This window comes from Podarcis bocagei (genome assembly GCF_964188305.1).
Source record: "Podarcis bocagei genome assembly, chromosome: 17".
NCBI lineage: Eukaryota > Metazoa > Chordata > Lepidosauria > Squamata > Lacertidae > Podarcis > Podarcis bocagei.
Window position 1 is genome coordinate 9,525,700 of NC_138143.1, and position 22,360 is coordinate 9,548,059.

The 22,360-nt window shown below is 44.5% G+C and overlaps 1 protein-coding gene across 1 annotated transcript; it reads left to right on the forward strand.

The window, feature by feature from the left end:
• Nucleotides 1-11,315: 11,315 nt before the first annotated feature.
• Nucleotides 11,316-21,666, forward strand: CALR (calreticulin). The gene is made up of 9 exons (XM_081176728.1): nt 11,316-11,503; nt 14,562-14,663; nt 14,997-15,200; nt 15,660-15,754; nt 16,519-16,728; nt 17,061-17,174; nt 18,254-18,397; nt 19,226-19,318; nt 20,532-21,666. Exons 1-9 carry the CDS (start codon nt 11,416-11,418, stop codon nt 20,730-20,732), a joined length of 1,251 nt encoding a protein of 416 aa, XP_081032854.1. The 5' UTR covers nt 11,316-11,415; the 3' UTR covers nt 20,733-21,666.
• The last annotated feature ends 694 nt before the right edge of the window (nt 21,667-22,360 follow it).

Genomic DNA, 22,360 nt, shown 5'->3' on the forward strand with positions numbered 1-22,360 from the left:
TATATGGTTCATATGATCCAGATTATGGTATATGGTTCCATATGGTTCTTTATAATGAACGTGCTTTCAAAGCTGTGTCTGATGAGATTTGTGGCTTAGTGAGTATTCAGACAGAGTAAGTCCCCTATTTCCTAGAGACTAGGAAGTAATGTCAAGCTACATACCTGTTCCTTCAGAGGGAGTGTAAGACTTATCAAGACTACCTTCTATTGGAGCAGGGATGGGGAAGCTGTGTCCCTCCAAATATTGTTAGACTTTCAACTCGCATCAGCCCTGGTCATCTTGGCCAATGGTTAGGGATTTGAAGGGCCACAGGTTCCCCATTCCTGCCTTTTTGAGAGCTTGTGCTAGCTATGATGTAGCCTTGTTCTTGTGCTAACTATGATGTAGCCCTGTATGACTTCTCTTTAGGCTACTTTTTAAAAAAATAAACAACAAATAGAATCATTAGACACCCAGGACAGGAATTATGCAGAAGAGAGAACATCAGCAAGGACAGCAGGCTAGGTAAAGATGAGAATCTGCACTTGCTGAAATGCCCTCCTGTATACATTTGGGTATACAGGGACGCGGGTGGTGCTGTGGGTTAAACCACAGAGCCTAGGGCTTGCCGATCAGAAGGTCGGCGGTTCAAATCCCCGCAACGGGGTGAGGTTGATAAATAGTTACTGCTCTGGCGGGAAGGTAAACGGCGTTTCTGTGCGCTGCTCTGGCTTCGTCAGAAGTGGCTTAGTCATGCTGACCACATGACCTGGAAGCTGTACACTGGCTCCCTCGGACAGTAAAGCGAGATGAGCGCCGCAACCCCCGAGTCATCTGCAACTGGACCCAACAGTCAGGGATCCCTTTACCTTTTATACATTTGGTAAAAGTACTGGAGACATAGTCTCTGTATAGGGTCACCTGGGATGCCAACTACGATGATTTTTTTCAGGGTTATTCAAAGTGGTGTGAACCTCTTCCAAAGTTGTAAAATACAGGGGGTGAAGTCTGAGGGATTTTGGAAGCATACCTTCTGTTCCCACAGTCTTCAGAGACTGTTCATAAAGAAACAATTACGGTAACTTTGTTCCCCAGAGTTAGATGGCAGACTGTTGGGTACAGAAACTACCTGGGCTTCACATAATATGAAAGTCACTTGAATTACAAGGGCTTGCCCGTAGGGGTAGAGATTGGGTGTGCTTATGTGGCATACCTGACGCCTGAACTTCATGTGCCAGAAAGCCTTAGGTACACCCTGGTCCCTGTCCTGTACATGTAGATACGGACATCAGCATAACCAGCAGTCTCTCTGCAAGGCAGCCCTGATAGCCCAAGCAATCTAAGTTGTCTGTCTGGGGCAGCAGCAATATTTATAGGGGGATAATACTGCAAAGGGACCTGGGGCATACCTATTAGATTTTGCACTACAGCCATTTGAGATGATACCCTACACATCTACAGAATGGTCTGTTCTAGCCTTCTTAATGTGTCAAAATCTTCCCTGCATTAAGGCCGCCTCATCTCTTTCCTTCTCTTTCGCTGTCGCTCGTTTGGTTTATAAAGTCTTTCCCCTTTGGTCTTCAGAGCACCATCAGCCATACTTGACCGCTTTAAAGAATATTTCATTTTGAACACCAGCACCTCCAGTTCAGCTCCTTCTGTTCTTTTAGGTCCTGATTCCATATCCAACAGGACCCCCTCCCCAAAGTGTTGTGATGTATCAGTCCAGTGCAGGAGTGTGTTTGTGGGACCATCCAAAGCCCCACTTCTTCATAACTATTAAATATAAGGATTTATTCATTTAAAACATTATTTATTTAAAACATTTATATTATATATTAAAACATTCATCATATTAGATTTCAGGATGATGTACAAAACACGGAAAAGCAATATTCCATCCCTGATCATCAATGCATTGTGCTGCATTCCACATTATTTTTGCTTTGACTTGGGCACTTTCAGCAGCTGTGAGAAAGAAGACACTTAGTACAGCTTCTTATGCAGGGAAGTGAAGAAAGCTGCTTAAACTGCCACTTCTGGTGAATCCGTACTGGCTCTCTCTCGCTCTCTCTCCTTCCTCCCCACCCCATCGTAATGCCTCATCATCAATCCAGATCATTCCTGAGATTTCTGCCTCTTCTTCTGTTTTCTACAGAACTATTAAAGGCGTAGGAGTGCTGTCTTTTGGAGCACCTGGTGAGAGTTTAGGATTGCCACATAAAAACAAACAAACTAGCCCAGTTCTTATAATCTTTAACAGAAGCCACTTGCAGGCTTGACTAGGTGAAGCTTTTCTCGGCATTATGGTCACCAAGCTATATATTAAACTGAGTTATGTATCAGGAAATGTTTTTGTCTGCTGTTGAACACACAGAGCATAAGGAAGCTGCCAATTCGGTTGTTATCAGACAGTAAGCATCCCAAGACAGACACTTTCCTTTTCTCTGGTGTACAAGTCTTGGTAGTGGGGTAGGAGACCTGGGGGCGGGAATCACATCTGGCGAACAATGTGCCCCTTTGGTTTCAGATAGTACATGGGTAGACAAGTCTAAAAAGCCCAGGACACAAATTTTCACAGACCTCTAGCTGCTATGGTGGCTCAGTTACCAGAAGCAATGTATTTATTTATTTTTACTTGAGTCTGACAAAACTAAGCCTCCTTGAAGAGACTTGCAGGATCTGATTGAAGGTTATAGCAACTACGTAGTCTAGTATCCTGTTAACTCAATGCCTATGGGGAGCCCATAAGTAAGATAGGAAGGCAATAACCTTCCTCCCTTAGCAGCTGGTAATCAGAGGCAAGCTCTGAGCTAGAGATAGCAGCCTCTGATAATCTTATCCTTCATGATTTCCTTCTTTGTTTTAAGGCTCTAATTTCTAATTTCTTCATAATCTTACACAGGCTGTGATTGTATGCACACCCACCTGAGGAGCAAGTATATCTGAATTACGCAGACTTACTTTGAATAACTATGCATCAGATTGGCCTGTACGGCTCACAACGCTGGTCTATTAATTTCACCTCAAGCAAAGAGCATGATGTGTTGCACAAGTCTGTGGTTAATCAAATCCAGTGGAAGAACATCAGCAACGTCTGTTCTGGCACTGTGTTTAGGGTGTGCCTAACTTAGGGGTGATCTGTGTTAGCAACACATCCAATCCATGCAGTACACACAGACAGAGTGCCTCAGCACCCAATCATCTCCAGCCACTCCATGTGATTGCACCGTATGCCCTAAATACAGCAAGTATCCCGGAAACAGGGACGTGGGTTTTCTCGAGATGCTACCTGCCTATCCAGTTTCCAACTACTACAGGCTGTAGAAAGAACAGTCGGAGGCATCTAAAGAAACTGACGTGGCTGCAGAAGAATAAGAAACATGCAGATGAGCTGAGATTTTAGAAGGGCCCGTATAAGAAATGGAATAAAGGAGAAGTCACGAAGAAAGACTATATATGAGTAGCCAACAATTGCAGGGAGAAGGTCAGGCAGGTCAAAGGACATATAACACGTCCAATTCCTGCTCAGCTTGCTACTATACCATTGTCAGACTCCCCAAGTGTCCCTATTTTCCAGGGACAATCCCAAATTTACAGAAGCTATCCCAGTTTCTGATTTGATCCCGAAATGTCCCGCTTTTCCTTAGGGCGTCCCTATTTTCATCGGAGAAATGTTGGAGGGTATGCGTTGTAACTAGGCACAAACTACACCCACCGAAAGGGTGGTGCCTCAGGATACTTACCATAAGAGACAATGGCCTAGGCCTCATCCCAGAAAACCAGATCCTCACTCCACATGCCGGATGCACCCACGCCATTTTGGGTATGCACTCTGAATTTGGAGCGATTGGCAGCCAATCAGAATATAACCCCCTGCCTGCAGCAGACTCAGGTAGGGGATGCCCCTCATGGTGCGACACCCAGCCTCACGCACCTCTCATGTGGGAGAGTTTTAGCTCAGGAGGGGGTCTCCTAGAATGGGGCAGCACAGTAGACGTGTGCATGGTACTTTGAAGAGCACTCAGACCAGGGCTGGTTCAAGACATTTTGCTGCCTGAGGCAACGAAGAAGATGGTGCCCTCCTCCAACACACATACAGAAGATGAAATGACAGTATCCTTCACTGCACTTCGAGGGTAGCAGGCTAGTGTAGGGGGTACAGGGAGGCCTTGTGGCACTTATAGCTCTGTCTACTCCCCACTGCTCAGCATCTGCCACCTAAGGCACCTACCTGACTGCCTCATCATAGGGCCGGCCCTGAACCAAATAATGAGCCAGCTCTCAGTTCATGCCTGCTTCCAGTCTGATATAAATGCATGATGAAATCTCCACTCTATGTCTAAATTTAAGGGGGGGAAGCAGCCAAGATGTCTGAAGAACTGCCATATCCTGTGTCTAACCACATACTCAGTTTGGGTTTTAGTGGCTTAACAGTTTCTGGACTAAGTATCCTCAGGAATAGCATGAAGAACCCTTGCTCTGCTAATGCTTGTTATGAAATGCAGCAGAAATGTATTCATTGAAAGTAGTTGTATACTATTTTATAGTATTTATATACAGTGGTACCTCGGGTTAAGTACTTAATTCGTTCCGGAGGTCCGTACTTAGCCTGAAACTGTTCTTAACCTGAAGCACCACTTTAGCTAATGGGGCCTCCTGCTGCTGCTGCACTGCTGGAGCACGATTTCTGTTCTCATCCCGAAGCAAAGTTCTTAACCTGAAGCACTATTTCTGGGTTAGCGGAGTCTGTAACCTGAAGTGCATGTAACCTGAAGCGTATGTAGCTTCAGGATATAGAGCAGGGTCTTCCCAGCCTCCCATAGATTTTATTGAAACTTTTTGCCATACAATACAATAAAAAACTAAATAAGGGGGGGGGGAGAGAAAGTGAAGAAAATACAGGGTCCTTCCATCATTACAGAACATTGTCTACTGATAACAACCAAAGAAAACTCAAGTTAGTATGTTCGTGAGAAATGGCAAAATATATTTATCTGAACGGGTTTTAAAAAACAGTCAGGGGGCAACTCATTTTTCACGGAACTATATATTCTGATGGGAAGGAAAGCCAGCAATACAGTTGCTCTACTCCCTGACTGGCTCAAACCCTTGGTGAGCTGGGGACTTCCTCTGCATTCAAAGACAGGCTCCAGTGAATTGAATGGACGAGACCAATGTTGGGTCCAACAGTCAACAAAGCAGTTTCTGCATGTGCTGTAGAGGGAAATGAGGGGGCAAGTGGGGTTCGTCAATCTGGGAAGGTAGCCAGGGACGCGGACTTATAAAAAATATTGGGGGGGCCCGGGAAAGCTCATGAATAATAAATAAGCTCATGAATATGCAAATAAAGTGGCTCCGGCCCTAAATAGGGCAAGCCACGCCCCCCAGACAGCCGATTGGCTGGCTGGGAGGTGTGGCCAGTCGGGATTCCCCTGTTCTCGCGGGATTTCCGGCAGTGCCTTGGCAGTGGCGGTGGTGCTGCGAAGCAGCGAGGCAGGAGCCCCCGCCCCCGGGGATTCCCTAATCTCGCGGGGGACGGCCGGGGCTCTCCGATTAGGGCGCGCGGCTGGCTGGCTGGCTGGCGAAGGAGCAGGTGGGGAGGAGGCGGGGGCGGCGGCGGCGCTCTGCTGGAAGGGCGCCCGAGATTATTGGGGGGGCTCGAGCCCCCTCAGGCCCCATGGAGTCGGCGCCTATGAAGGTAGCCCATCTAGGAGAAGGAAAACTGATCCTAAACATCTGCTGCCACACATTTGTGGGAAAGACTCTGGGAATAAACCCTAAGGAAAAGTCCAGACCTTTCAGAACATCTTTGGGAGAAGAAAAGGCTAAGGAGTAAACTTTACACAAATCCGGGCTGGAGTCCCTAAGAGGGTTGGATGGTGCCTTGTACGCGTCCCTCTGGCAACCCCTGCAACCAAGCTGGTGTGAAACATATTGCTCTGATTTCCTTTGGACTACATCCGTGAGGTCTCTGCAGGTGTTGTGATTCTCCAGCAAATTTACTTCAACCCCAGAGGCGCACTCCCATTTTCTATCGAGACAGACGGATGCCAGTAAAACAATATTATACAGTATTGCTCATATAGAAGTGAAATTCCATAAAATGTATCACCATAATTAGCACTGTTAAGTTGTGGGTGAACATATCAGACAACACAACAATTCTTCAAACAGCTCTTGTTTATTCACAGGCCAGAACAGAACTGAACTGAAGGGTTCAGCCAGCCTGCTTATATAGAGCTCCACTACAACGCAACTGTAACCACTTTCTGTAACTATTCAATCACTGAACGTTACTTTCAATCCCTTATTTGCATATGTGGACCTGAGTGAAAACTACCTACAGTATCCCCCTGCTGGCCCTGCTGGCCCAGGGTGAGAACTTCAGTACATAACAAGCACCAATAAAAACTATACATTAAAAACGGAAAAGACAAACAACTGTCTGCCTTGAAGCTTCTCCGCTCCCCTTGGGGCAAGTGGGTTTGTCTGAAGCCCCTGTTGTGGAGTTTGGGGTAGTATAATTGTGTTTTCATTTCGCATTTTGTTGTTGTGAACCTCCCTGTGCTCTTTGGATGAAGGGTGATGCACAAATCTAATTAATAAAATTGAAATTGCTCATCTCTGTTGAAGGGGGTATTGCATTGTAGGGTGGACTGTACGAAAAAAGGCCTTCTCATAAATAGGTGTTTTGTGCCATTTCAGCTGGGGTCAAATTACCATGGTCTCCCGCCCCATAAACCATTTGTGAGATAACTTTTGCCTCATATGTTTTTATGGGTTGATAAATCAGATTGCCTTTCTTTTCCCATTTTCCAGTCCTGTCACCTTTGTTTATCAAAAGCCCCTGAGAGAAATTTCTGGAGCGTTGGAATTCTGTGTAGGCTGCAGATGATATACAGCTCTGTGTTTTATTTTCAACTAATACAAGGGCAGCAGCAGTGTGTTCTGAACCAGTGTTTGTCTGGGGGCCTAGTGAATTGGGCAAAGGTTGAATCCAGATAAGATGAAGCAGATGGTGGAGAGCCAATGGCTCTGGGGGAAATAGCCATTTTGAGAGGCTTGCAGTGCAATCTTAGCATCTACTCAGATATGAAGCCCCACATGGAGCTCACTCCTAGGAAAAGTATGCATAGAATTGCAGGCTTAGTTTTGGAAATGCAGAATATAATTGGGACATAAAAGTCTAGTGGTGGCATACATTACTCCACACAGCCGTGAAAGACTAGATCACCAGGCTTAGGGTATTCCTGGATCTAGCACTATTCCTGAAATCCAAAGTAGTGTCTACAGCCAATAATGCATTTTTTCAGTCATGTCTGATATGCCGGGTGGGCCTCTTATGGAAAACACAGACCTGGTTGCCTTTATACATGTGCGTGCAGCCTCAGATACAGACTACTGCAATGCGATCTAATGCTGCTTTTGAAGGCTGCTCTGAAGATTCAAACAGTTCAAACTCTAACCAAGATCCCTTTTTTGGCAGGCGGGCGGGGGGCGGAGCGGGAGAGAGAAAATAACATATTCAAGTGGTTCTGTAGAAATTGCATTGACTGCCTGTTACTTTCTAGGTACAATTCAAGGTGCTGTTTTCATCTCCAACACTTTGAAGATACAGAGGCTATGAGTATGCTGCATATATTTCAGATGCAATAATGCACACAGTTAATTGGGTGTAAGCCTGTTAACTCAGTGTGATCCGCATTTATTTCTTATTTTACAAAAAACTATATACCATTTCTAGAAAACACACACCCTGAAAGTGGTTCACAAAAAAAGATAAACAATCAAATTCTCACTAAAAATACACAATCATAATTTAGCTGTTGGAAAGCACCTCTCCCCATATGGTCCCACACTTCCCCATTAAGCTTTGCAGGAGAGGATGCTGTATCAATAATAATAATAATAATAATAATAATAATAATAATAATAATAATAATAATAATAATAATTTATTACTTATACCCCGCCCATCTGGCTGGGTTTCCCCAGCCACTCCTGCCCATTTGGAAACAGCTTGTGATATAGAGCAGGGTCTTCTCTGCCTCCCATAGATTTTATTGAATTTTTTTGCCATACAATACAATAAAAAACAAGCTAATCTAAATAAGGGGGGGGGGAGAAAGAGCAAAGAAAATACAGGGTCCTTCCCTACTGATAACCACCAAAGAAACCCCAAGTTAGTATGCTTGTGAGAAATGGCAAAATATACTTTTGTGAACAGGCTTTTAAAAACAGTCAGGTGACAACTCATTTTTCAGAGGGACTATATATTCTGATGGGAAGGAAAGCCAGTAATACAGTTGCTCTACTCCCTGACTGACTTCTGTGTCAATCAAGACACAGGCAATAAGCTGTTGTGGGGACCACACACCCTTTTTGGCCATGCCCACTGCTGGTGTATGCCCTCCTCTCTGCAGAGGCTGGAAGGTGCCAATACAGTCCTTGGCATAGCTGTCAACTTTTCCCTTTTCTTGCGAGGAATCCTATTCAGAATAAGGGGATTTCCCTTAAAAAAGGGGAAACGTTGACAGCTATGGTCCTTGGTCCTGAAAAGGTCTCCAAGGAGAATAATAGCAGTAGAGCATGGGTAGACAAACTAAGGCCTGGGGGCTGGATCTGGCCCAATCGTCTTCTAAATCCGGCCCGTGGACGGTCCCAGAATCAGCGTGTTTTTACATGAGTAGAATGTGTCCTTTTATTTAAAATGCCTCTCTGGGTTATTTGTAGGGCATAGACATTTGTTCATTTTTTATTTCCAAAATATAGTCTGGCCCCCCACAAGGTCTGAGGGACAGTGGACTGGCCCCCTGCTGAAAAAGTTTGCTGACCCCTGCAGTAGAAGCTTGGGTAGAACTCTTGTCCTTTCTATACACCAATGGCTTGCTCGCATAAGTGCAGGAGTGAGCGGTTAAGAGCTTTTTGTCTGTCTCCCCTGATTCTGGAGCACCCATGCCAACCCGGGCAAGCCCTAGGTAAGCCCCTGGTTGAGGGCTTCCTGCTGCCTGTTTGGTTCTGACGGGATCAAAGAAGCAGGGTGTTGTTTGACATATAACCTTTGGCTCTGCTTATCTGAGGAGAGGTGGCTGAGCTGTGTAATAAGAAGGCCTACCTGGGACTGCTGACTGCAATCAAGGAGGTCTGAAGAGAAACTCAGAGGGCTGCTCTGAGTTCCCAGTTGCCTATGTCTATGACAAAGCGTGGCGCAATTGTCTGTGCTGCATGCAGGCTTTCCCCAATGTAATAATTTGATTCCAGTAAAGCTGTCTTTTCCTGCTTGTGCAACAATCTCTTATATATCCTACCGAAGCACTTATGATTATAACAATTGCTATATTAGTCCTGCAGCCTATATCGTTATTAGCCTCTTCTGCCCCAACCATGCTGCCTTTGTTTTCTGTTCATTTGTGGTTGCTATTTTTTTAGTCCAGGTTGTGTCTCTATGCTTTATGCCAGGGGTCAGCAAACTTTCAGCAGGGGGCCGGTCCACTGTCCCTTAGACCAGTGTTTCCCAACCTTTTTTGGGCAACGGCACACCTGTTTAATGAAAAAAATCTCGCGGCACACCACCATTACAGCCCCGTGATGTCAGCGCGCAGCGTCACGCCGGGAGGGACGCACGAAAGTGAAAGTTTTTAATTTTTTCCCCTCCCCCTTGCCGGGGAACCTCCAAGCTTTGGGGGTGGGGGGGGAGGAGGCAGCAGAGCGAGGGACTGAGGGACGGCGGCAGCTGAGGCGGCGGCGGCTGTTGTGGTGGTGGCGGCGATAGCGGGCGGAGGAGGGGGCGGCGGCGGGAGTTGCTGCTGCTGTTGTTGCTGTTGCTGCCCGGACATGCCGGCCTCCTCCTCCTCCGCTGTCTCGCGCTCCACCTTTTGCACGCGCTGCCCCGCCGCTCGGCACCACCACCGCGGAGCCGCCCCCGGCTCGACGCGGATCCTCGCCTCCGCCGCCTCTCACCGCCCGACTCGCCCGCCTCCCTCCCACGGCACACCAGCCGATGTCTCACGGCACACTAGTGTGCCGCGGAACACCGGTTGGGAAACACTGCCTTAGACCTTGTAGGGGGGCCGGACTATATTTTGAAAAAATAATAATGAATGAATTCCTATGCCCCACAAATAACCCAGAGATGCATTTTAAATAAAAGGACACATTCTACTCATTTAAAAACACGCTGATTCGCAGACCATCTGCGGGCTGGATTTAGAAGGTGATTAGGCCAGATCTGGCCCCCAGGTCTTATTTTGCTTACCCATGATCTAAATTGTACTGGCAGATCTCTAGTTAGATGGCGAATACTGTAATTGGAAAGGAACCTGGATCTACAGTACTCAAAACAGGTGCCTACCCCCCCTCCCCCAAATTGCTGGGGCTGAAAGAGCAACAGTTGCTTCCACATCTGGCAGCACCATAAGAACACAGCTGAAAGATGAACACATTTCTTAAAGCATACGTTTTCCTGGACAACAGTGCACTTCATCAGATGCCTCATGAGATGAAATAAAAAAATTCCTTCCAGTAGCACCTTAAAGACCAACTAAATTAGTTCTTGGTATGAGCTTTCGTGTGCATGCACACTTCTTCAGATACACAGATGCACACGAAAGCTCATACCAAGAACTAACTTAGTTGGTCTTTAAGGTGCTACTGGAAGGATTTTTTTATTTTGACTATGGCAGACCAACACGGCTACCTATCTGTAACTGGACTCATGAGATGAGATGTTGCCCTGCCTAATAGAAATGTCTTTGGGATGGAGGCGGGGTTGTAAACCTGCTCAGTGAGGAAGCCCACCAAGCGACCTTATACTAGATCATCTGCATGGGCCTTATAGATTCATATAGTTTGCTGACCCCTGATTTAGATAGTGCCTGGCTAGATAGCACAAGGCTGATTCAGCTGTTCACTGTGCTTCCTTGGTGTGCTTGTTAGTGCTGGGAACACATTCTGCATATGGCTATTCCAGTTAACGCGTTGGCTAGGGAGGCGATGGGGTGGGCGTGGGAAAGATTGCCGTGAACTGGCCCTTTAAAACCCCGCTGGGCTCACGTGGGCTGTTGCGAAAAAAAAAGGGAAAAAGATCGGGTGACGCATCCACGGCGGAGGGGAGGGGGGCGGCTCCCCCCGAACGCGTGGTCGTGCCTCATTGGCCGGGACCGGCGGCCAATAAGAAGCAGCCATCTGGGACGCCAACGTTCGGGGGTGCCGCCCAGCCCGCGGAGCTGCCGGCGGACCAATAGCAGCGCCGGCCGGGGCCGGATGGAGCAATCGGAGCGCGGCGTGGGCGGGCGTTCGGAGGAGAGCCCTATAAAAGGGCACCGAAAGCTCCTCGCCGGCCGCAGTTGCTCTGTCGTCCGGTTCCGTCACCGAAGCTTTTGCTCTTCTTGAAAGGGCCGCCTCTCGGGGAAATAAAACCTAAACAGGGCAATGGGTCCCTTCTTCGCCTTCTGCTCTCTGCTGGCTCTCGCGTCGGCCGGGCCTGCCCAGTACTTCAGGGAGGAATTCGGGGACGGAGGTGAGGGTCGCTGCTGGCTGGGGGGTCGTGTTGGAGGCTCCCGGGGGCCGGGTTGAAGGCTCCCAGGGGCCGGGTGGGCTTCCCTTGGGCCGCGGGGGTTCGGGTCTCGTTTGGGGCTGTGCCGCCTGAGGAGAGGCTTAGAGGCAGCGGGGGGGGGTGATCGGCGCATCGATGTAATTGCTCCCCCCGCCATCTTAGGAGGCTCTGCCCCCCCTCGAATTGTCAAGTGTCGTCTGACAGGATCTCGATATTCGCCTTTCCTTGCAGCCCTTCCGAGTATTTCCACGCGATGCGGCCTCGTGAGGGCGCACGGGGTCGGCGTTATTCCCATGTTGGGGGTGGGAGGGTGGGCTTGAGGGGTGGAGGCCCCTCTGCGGCTTAAGCCAGCAAAGGCCGAGGCACGACTGGGAGCGGGCCGGGTTTCGGTTTCGGGGAGTGGGGGGGGGGGCGAGCGCTGCAGCTGTCAGAACCAGGAGGAAGAAAGCGTCCCTTAAGGCTGGTGTAGGGAGTGAGAAGGGGCTGGCTTGCTTCCTTGGGAGCTCCAGGATCCTGTCACATGAAGGGCAGGATGTGGAGAGGAACGTATGGCTGCTCCCCCCCCCCCCGGTAAAAATGGGCAATTAAGAAGCCTTGCACCTTAAGAGGGGGAACTTGATGCGTTCATTCTGACACACTCCTTCCCATTTTTTCAGGAGCAACTCAGCCTGCCAATACTCTTCTCATTTCACAGGAGCAGCTTCATATGCTGCCTTTGAGTTGCTGTTTTTAAGAGCCGCGCTTGAGAGAAGCTAGCAGATGTGATGGAACCTGCTATAACCACCCGCCCCCAACACACACACACATGCATACACATTGGGGAGGATGCTACCTTAACTGCATGTGTGACAAGGACGTAGGTCTTGTTGTGTCTAGTCTAGACCTGGGATGCGATGGGGAGTTGGTAATTAAGCCATAATCAGCAGGGGCCATGGGGATATAGAACACGGACTAAATAGATCGCTGTGGGGATGTCTCTAGAACACACAGACCGCCCATTGCTGGAGTATCGAAAATGACAGGTGCATCCTGGTGTAGAGAATTGAAAAGCAGTGTAGACACTGCCAGCTGGTTTTTCTCTTAAGAACTCTACAGAAATATGGTGGTTTTCATGGGTTATGTGCATGGCAATAAGGATTGAAATGGGTGTTGGTGCAAGATGGGAGTGGAAGCTGTTTAGATTGTTTTAGCACCTCAATACTAGTTATTGGGATACCACTGCTGTCCAGTAGAGCCTTTTGATAATACAGTTGAAATTGCCAGTATTGAGGCCCAGCTGCTGTGGAGCGTCTGACATGCATTTTCTCTTGTTCCTCTTTGTAGAGATTTAAGCTGCAATCTTCATTTAACTTGGAGTAAACCATGTTTAACACATTGGCATATGGTTTTGACATGTATAGGATTATGTCTTAATCATTTCATTTGTGGATCTGAACTTTTAATTACACATTTTTTAATTAAATACTTTTCATAGCAAAGCTGTTTCATTAGAAAGCCATGCAGTTGCAGTGCCCTGTCTTAAATGGGACCAGTACCCCAAAAGTGAAGGTGCTAATACTGCTTTTCTGTTCTAGCATATTATATGTAGGCAATTTATGGCGGACAGAAATTAGGTAGATCATTTGCATCTGCAGTGATCAGGCAAAGCATGTTATTATTCACTGCTGAAATTGTTGCCAGGATTTTGCAGGTTAAGACAAGTGTTTTATCTTAACAAATTCTAGTTCAGTTTGTGTTCAATGTGTTAACTTACACATGATCAGAATTTGCTCATTTTTTGCATTTCACCCTTTTAATGAGCTATGGGTCAAATTCATGTTGCCAGCTTGATCTTCCACAACCTTGTGAAGTAGATCTGGCTGGGAGGAAAGATCAAGGGAACCCACAAAAACAGGACCATTTAGTAAACCACAATTCACTAACTTGGTGCATGCCTGCTGGGGAATTGTGCTCCCAAAACACCTGGTGTGAGCCAGATTGGCAAGAGCTGCAGTAGCCAACAGGGGAAGTCATTTAATAACAAGTAAAGCAGAATCTTTTTTTTAAAAAAAGATATTAAAGTTTTTTAGAATATAACAATGAAAAATAATAATAAAAAGAAACAAAATACAACATAAAAACAGTTAAAAAACAAATAATTTTCCATAATATATCTTCCTTACGCTTATTTCCCCAGACCTCCTCATACCTCCCTTCTTTGTATTCCACTTCAATTTGTTAGTTCAGCAAATCCTTACCATTAAGCTTTTACCCATTTATAAACCTTTTTTCCCCGTATCTCCTAAAGCATTACAGCTGGAAACCCCTTAGTTTCTATCCTACATCCTTCTAACATTCATTAATTTTACAATATTTCTGTAAATAGTCTTTAAATTTCTTCCAGTCTTCTTTCACCAACTCTTCTCCCTGGCCTCGGATTCTGCCAGTCATTTCTGCCAAACAAGTAAAGCAGAATCAGCATACAGATCTCATATGCATCACAGCATTGAAAAGGGGTTGGGATGTTGGCCACATATAAATCTGTCACAACCCATTATATGCTAAATCACTTCAAGCAAAGTCGATGTTGTGTTGGGCATTTGTCCTGAGACTGTCTTGTCCTGGGACTGCCATTACATGTCATGGCCAAGAGCAAGGTTTTGGACCCAACTCATACCTGTAGTCATCATACCAGATACTCCATTATTGTATCCATTTTAACTTGCTTCAAGTTGAGTGGTAAGTTGATTTTAAAAGAATTAAGGTGGGGCCTGAACTTTTGTAACCAAAACTGACTGATTTTGACTGACGTTTTGTTTCCTTGTACAGGGTCACTGCAACATTGCAAAAACGTTGTAAGCTTGTTGCAAAAATTATTTTTGTAACTGAACAGAAAAAAATGTTTGTGCCACATGTTGCATTTGAATGGTTTTATTTGCCCTCTGTGGTCTTGGGAGCATTTGTAGCCCAGTGTTAACCAAATGTATGTGGTGAATCATTGTAGCTCTTTAGTTTCAAAATTTGTTCCTTTTGTTCCTTTTAGATGCCTGGACAAACCGTTGGGTAGAATCAAAGCACAAGTCTGACTATGGGAAATTCAAGCTTACTGCTGGCAAATTCTATGGAGATGCAGAGAAAGACAAAGGTAAGGAGATGTTCTGGAGGACTGTGTTCTCTTAATTCAGTCACAAATGGAGTCCTTAATCTGAAGGTGATGATTGCAGTGTTGCACAGGATCAGGCTTGCCTTATTAAATGGTAGTATATCAGGCCATCCCTGAGTTCTCACTTGCCACAACTTTTGTAGACAGACTTGTAAACATTGGATTATTCTTCCACTTCTGGTCCCCCAGGTAATAAAAAACTTGAGAGGGTTTCTGTGTGAGGGTATTGTATGATCAGATTTGCACACTATTGTCATCTATAATAATGATATCCCCGTTTCTTATATACACCTTGTCTGTGTTTCATCTTCCCAGGACTTCAGACAAGTCAGGATGCTCGTTTCTATGCACTCTCTGCCACCTTTGATCGCTTCAGCAACAAGGATAAGACCCTGGTGGTCCAGTTCACAGTGAAACATGAACAAAACATTGACTGTGGAGGTGGCTATGTGAAACTCTTCCCCTCAACCCTGAACCAAGAGGACATGCATGGGGATTCTGAGTACAACATCATGTTTGGTGAGTGCGCTTGCTTGAAATACATACTTGTCTGGGCGGTTGCTAATCTATAAGGCTGCAGGAGGGGGTCAACAAGAGGCCCATGCAGCAAATTGAGGGTTGATGCTCCTTCCCTTGGGCCTCCTCCATGTATGCTAGTAAATGGGCATGATGGTGCTTGGTTTTTAGAGGGCAGGGGGTATAGCCTTGCATGGTGCTAGGCAAGCATTGGAAACCATTCTACAACACTTACATCAGTCTGCTTTTGGAATGGCACCTAATTTGAGAAATATCGTTTGTTATTGGGGAATGATTAAGCTATGCAGTAGTGAACTGAGTATTTTCTGTATTCTTGTAAGTGGGCATTGTGGTGTTAGTCTGAGACTGAACTGAATGCTTGCTGCCCACTTTTGATCATCTGGGTGTGGGCCTCGCATTTTAATTCTGTTATGAATCCTATGCCCTTTGTCTCCAATGCAGGTCCTGATATCTGTGGCCCAGGTACCAAGAAAGTTCATGTGATCTTCAACTACAAAGGCAAAAATGTCTTAATCAATAAGGACATCCGTTGTAAAGTGAGTGTCTGGAGACCTAACTGAGCAAAGTCCTTTTGAAATTCTGATCCTAGAAAGAAAGCAGTATGGATAAAAATGGATAGAATTGATATTAAATTAAATCAAACCAGATATTAGGTTGTATTCCCCAAAGTTATTATTGGACTGCACCCAATGAGATCACTGGCCATTATTTTCAATGGAGCTACTCTACATAGGCCTACCATTGGGTATAATTTTATAAATACTGTATGAAATTTCTTAATTTAACGTGTTGGTGCTCTGTAACATATATAGAGTTAAATGAGTCTTTTGTCTAAATTGATACTTTTGTTGATTTATCAGATGCAACTATTTACATTCTAACATTCATTTTTTATATCATTAAAATACTACTCTGAATCTACCCAGAAATTTCAGCCTTGCCTCAAACAATTGTGGGCATTTAATTGTTTGGAAATAGGAGAATTGTCCAGTGTGCAGGTTTTGATATTTAATTGTTGTTCACAATAGAGGCTCTATGGGAATAAGGAACTCCCCATAGGTAAAAAATGAAAGCATGCAAAATGTATTCATTTTACAAATGAAGCTGTGTAAATAATACTCTGTTTAATTGTAAATTAACATGGTCTAGTAGTCAGACGTGTGCGATAGTTTAGGAAATGTATGCAGTATCAGTGGGAAGCTTGACTTAAATCTGCCTTTTTTTTTTCTTGCTGAAAAGCATTCCACCCTAGGCTAAAGGGAATCTGTTATCCTCAGTTTTAAGCTGTTTCCTTTGACAGGATGACGAGTTTACACATCTCTATACCCTCATCGTGCGGCCTGATAACACATATGAAGTAAAGATTGACAACAACAAAGTGGAGTCTGGCAGCTTGGAGGATGACTGGGATTTCCTGCCTCCCAAGAAAATTAAGGATCCAGAGGCAAAGAAACCAGATGACTGGGATGAAAGAGCTAAGATAGATGATCCTGAAGACACAAAACCAGAGGTTAGTGTGTACTAGTGGTGGTATAGCACCAACAATATACACAGCACTTAAGAGCAATGTAAACAGAGGCACCAGACTTGAAACCAGAGTTTCAACCGTGGGGTAGACAATAAGAGGGAGCTGGGGAAATGGTTACGTTCTTTGTGAGTGGGTGAGAAGAGAGTGTGACACTGTAGCTTCAACTGATGGCTGTGCAGAATCATAGAATTGTAGAGTTGGAAGGGACCCTGATGGTCATCTAGCCCAACTCCCTGCAATGCAGGAAGGCAATACCGATCTTGGTTGGGTGATAACGTTGCCTAATACCCGTTTTTCCCCCAACTTGTTTTCAGGACTGGGATAAGCCAGAACATATTCCTGATCCTGATGCCAAGAAGCCTGAGGACTGGGATGAAGAGATGGATGGCGAGTGGGAACCACCAGTAATCCAAAATCCAGAATACAAGGTAAATAGTGGCTAAGGCTGCAGTGTTGGATGTTTTCATTTTTAAAGCCACACCACCAAACTCCTCACTTAAGTGCCTCTAATTGAGTAATAGACTTCTAAAAGAAAGTCTTAGAAGAGACACCCCTTTGTCCCTTACACAGATGAATGCCTCTTCTAAAGTGATGTCCACCATGATTAATTAGTCTTTAATCAAAATGTCATTTTTAATATAGAATATTTTAGGGTTGCCCTTGAAACACCTCTTAATGCAAAGAGGGTTTGTTACTATGGATTTAGAACCATCACACTAGCCTATCATACTGGAGTTAGACTTCAAGCTCTTGCTCTAAGATGGCCTTGCTATAGATAAAATTTCAGTGTTATCTTTGTTTTTCTGTGTAGGTAGTTATAGACATGTTGAAAACAAGTTAGTAATATGATCCAGGTGAAAAAAATCAAATTGATCCTTGGATGTCTTGAACAAGACAGGAATATGAACATACTGTACTTTTCCATGTATAACACGCCCCCTATTTTGGGGGACTAAAAATTAAGAAAATGAGGGGAGGTTGCCCAGAGGAGTTGAGCTTTTTTGGGGGGAAATCACTCACCTGCCTGACCAATGCTAACATGCGTGTGTCACAACATCCTCCTAAGGTCTTCCCCCAATTGCCGCAGTGACACCCAATCACCTTGCCGCAGACAACAATAACACACTGCACACAGTCTCCGGCTCGCGGCATCAACCAATCCCACGTTTCCCCATGCACAATCCATGTATAATACGACCCCTTATCTTAAACATGATTTTTTTTTGTAAAAAAACCTAGTCTTATACACTGAAAAGTACAGTAATTGGTGTCCTTTTTTTAAAACGCCACCAGAGCCTTATGTGGAATGTACACTTACATGTATAAGGTTGAATTAAAACTGGAATTAATGTAAACCATTCATTTTTTATTCTTTTGTCCCTTCCATGCTTAAGTTATCAAACATGCTGGCCACTTAAGTATTGGAGATTTATTTTAAAACTGGCTCTGTGTGTCAGTTGTAATAGGTTCTGGATTTCCTATATTTTTTATTAATATATTTTTGCAGGGGGAGTGGAAACCTCGTCAGATAGACAACCCCAACTACAAAGGGAAATGGATTCATCCCGAGATAGATAATCCTGAGTACACTCCTGATCCCGACCTTTACTTCTTTGAAAACTTTGGTGTCATTGGCTTGGACTTGTGGCAGGTGAGTTCTTGATACAATATCCCACTTCTCCATGCTCAGTTCACAACAAACAACATAAGAGAAGTTACCACATTCATATACCTGGCTAGAAGCTTACTATTAAAAAGTTCAGGTCAGATGTTGAGCATAGAAGAATGTTATCTAAGGATGCAAGTTTGCATAGTTTCCTGTTTTTCCAGTGCTTCCTGCCCCAACATCTGAATGTATTCTGGATCTACTGGTGGCATTCCTGCCTTTCAGGATTGTTGTATATTATACTCCTGTTGTGTATGCTTTGATGACATAGAAAACTATAAGTAACTTAACAGAAAACATACTAACTTGATAAATTAGTTGCCACAGCTGCCAATTTTCTCAAGCATTCATTTAGTGGGGAAGCAGGATAAAAATTATTGAAATAAGTAATATAAATGTTAATACAAGTTGTGAGCAGTCTCAAATCTAATTTTGTGTCCAAACAGACACCAAATTATAGGAATACCATATCTACGATGTAGTAATAAAAGAGAACATATAAACAATATTTATCCAAGACACTTTAAGATGCTATTAAGGTGGTCTTGATTCAAAATGTATCAAAAGCAGCAGCTGCTATTGGCAATTTTGTGCTGTCTTATTCTGTGTTCAGCTGCAGGATTTATGAGAGAAAAGTAGAGTGTAAATACTTAAATGAACCTGGAGCGGATGGTGGATAAATTATGGCTGATTTAAAAACCAACTTACAGTGTGATTGGAAGTGATGCTGAAACACTTCATTGCTTTATAAGCTGTCCGAGACACCTAGAGTTATGTAGAAACATTGGAGCTCATTGTTGTTGTTTGCTACAGGTCAAGTCTGGCACCATTTTTGACAACTTCCTGATTACTGATGATGAGAAATTTGCTGAAGAAGTTGGCAATGAAACCTGGGGTGCCACCAAGGTGAGGAGTCATTTTTCTTGATGTTTATGGCTAGGGTCATCACCACATCATCTAGTTTTACCTAGGTTTTGTAAAGTGCTTTAAATGAATAATCTTCATCTCCACTTCAAATGAGCAAGTTCCAGAGTCTGAGCTTTAGAAACTGCTATGGACTATGTTAAAATGTTGAGGATGACTTTTGGCCTCAATCTCATTCCTTCTATGATATATCGCCCAAAACCGGTTTGAAGTCCATATTGTGATACTGGTTTCATAATTTTTGGCCTTGCAAAATATCACGAATCCTGGTGTGTGTTGCAAAAATCACAATGTGGGAAAAACCATGAAGCCAACCAATGCTTCTCTCAATTCCTGCAGCCTGTATTAGCTCTGCTGGCTCAGCAGGGGGCAGTGAATCATAAAAGCAGGCGCTGGCAAAAATGATACAGGAAAAACCATGAAGCCAGCCAATGTTGCTCCATCCTTATAATGGTATACCACAATGTTTGTAATGTCACAATATTTAGCTGGTGATCTGGCACAATATTCAAAACCAAATATCACCCAGCCCTACTGGGGGGGGGGGGCGCGGGTAGGTCTCTTTCAACTCTGATTCTATTGAGATCAAATTTGGTTTTTTGTTTGTTTTCAACTGCTTTTATTTTGCTGCTCCTTACTTTTTATCATTATGTTCTTAATACTTCATGATTAGCCCTGGAAGTATAGTATGCTGAAGGGTGGGATATAGAAAGCTAAGTTAGTTGGTGGATCAGAGCCCAAGGCTCAAGCTTCTCTTTAATAGTCAGGTGCCTTGTCAAACACAGTGGTAAGGTATGGAAGTGATGGCCTTCCCCCGTTCATATGCAAGCAACTCCCCATTTACATGGAGAGGTTGCATTCTGAGGCACTGCATCCATCAATGGGATGTGCATAAGCCTGCCCTGTTCTGCCCCCTTGCCAATTGTGCACAAATGGGAAATTGTCAGTCTAAATATGGAGGTTTGATTTTTGCTTACTATCTGTTGTATTTGTTCATCTATCTGCCCTCCATGAGTTTTTAAGTATGGAATGAACAAACACTCAAAGCTTGTAGCAATCGCCTAACTTCTGTAAGTTACATTTTCTATTATATATCTTTGCTGAGAGATGAGAGCAGCTGCATGGTTTTCAAGCCTTTAGCACCATACTACTGAGTCCTACTTAATATGATAACCCCTATTTAAATTGTCACTAGGATGCTGAGAAGAAAATGAAAGAGCAGCAAGATGAGGAGCAACGAAAGAAGCAGGAGGAAGAAGACAAGAAGAAGAAAGAAGAGGAAGGAGACGATGAGCCGGAGGGTGAAGATAATGAGGAGGATGAAGAGGATGAGGAGGAAGAGGAAGAAAAGGATGAGGAGGAAGAAACAGATGGCCCACTGAAGGATGAGCTGTGATTAGGGGTGGTTAGGTGTGCTTGTTGGCTGAGCCTCGCCCTGGGCCTGTACCATGCAGTCTGCTTGGTTGAACCCAACAAAGGAGAGGGGATAACAGTAATGTCTCTATGAGACAAAAGAACTTTTTTTTTATTGGTGTGTTTGTTTGTCTTAACCCTCTTCCCAAATGTCATCAGTTATTCATTCATGTGTGTAGAGGGAGAACTAGAACCTGTGTCCTAAGGTGGCTAACTGTAGGAACATAACCCTTTGAAATGGGGAAGATGCCATTGACCATCTTTTTCTTTTCTTTTTAAGAATATGGCCACTTTTTCACTAAAGTTTGACTCCAGTCACCCTCCAGAAATGGATGTCCATAAAGCAGAACTCCCCTGTATTGCCTGCCCTTTTGCTTATCCTTTTAAGATACTTGAAGCTCCAAATGGTGGTTTCATACTTAAAAGGGGTGGGATACCTGGGAATAGAATATTAGATGGCTTCCAGGAAAACAAAATTGAGACAACCAGTATTGTATGATGTGTAAGACAACGGATGTTGACATCCTGTCTTGTTCTAAGAGTAGTAACGGTCACTTTTGCTGCTGTGCCCATTAGACAAATCAGGTGCTTTTTAAAAAAGCACAAAGTGCAATGGGCAAAGCAAACTATTACTTTTAACCCAATTTGGATGGCACCCTTAGCTTTTAGATATTTCATATGACAGCCTTGTGTGTGTCAGGGTGTGGTGGTGGTCATTGCAGAGCTTCAGCCGGAGGATCACTAGGGGTGGGGGTGATAAATTTCTGCTTTAGATGTGTCCGGGCAGAGAGCTAGGAACTGAAGAGCCTATGGAGGAAGAGACTAACACGAGGAGTCATCTCACTTGTTCACACTTGAATGTATGGAAGATTGAAGAAAATTTCTATTAAATTAAACTTCATGTCTGGCCCATAAAACAGATTTGTTGTGTTGTACTGTGTTTGGATGATTGTTGTACTCTGAGCTACTACGTGCTCCATAGCAAAGCAAGGTCACTTGCCAAAAAGTGGTTTGAGTATATAAAATTCTACTCTTGAAAGAGAATATAGGATAGTAGAAAATAAATGATAGCATGGCTACTCTCTAGTTGACTCTTACCTGAAGCTATCATCCCATCCTATGGAAAGCTGCTGTGGCCTGTCCCTTGTCAATGAGGAATTGAGTTACTTTCTAGCACAAGTAATGCTTTCCTTTTAGGAGAATCACTTGAGTATTCAGTCTTGCTTTGGTGAAGTTCCCCCATAGGGAAGGAAAGCTATGGTCAGTGTCCTTGTCACGTGGCTGGGCTCCCATTCAGTACAAAATTCTAGACCTGCTTCCACTGTCTGAAATCAACATCATTGCTAACATTTAGAGCCATTCTTTCACCTTGCATGCAAATGTAACGGCTGCCTTTAATACCCTACAGAGAGGCAAAGTCAGTAGCTGATGCTGTACTGCACAAGGACCTTGATTCACCTGGGGAAAATACCGAATCGCAATGGAAACGCAAATATACCCATAATTAAGAAGGGTGGCATGGAGGCGATGGGGAGCTAGCACCAGTCGTGCATTGTACAGTCGCCCTGTCATTATTTACAGGCTGGAGGCGCCTACTCGGAAGTAAACCCC

Bases quoted from the DNA above. Each gene is read 5' to 3' on its own strand.
- CALR (XM_081176728.1), top strand. From the start codon at position 11,416: ATGGGTCCCTTCTTCGCCTTCTGCTCTCTGCTGGCTCTCGCGTCGGCC. The intron at 11,504-14,561 runs GTGAGGGTCGCT...TGTTCCTTTTAG, and splicing joins GGAGGAATTCGGGGACGGAG to ATGCCTGGACAAACCGTTGG. The intron at 14,664-14,996 runs GTAAGGAGATGT...TCATCTTCCCAG, and splicing joins AGATGCAGAGAAAGACAAAG to GACTTCAGACAAGTCAGGAT.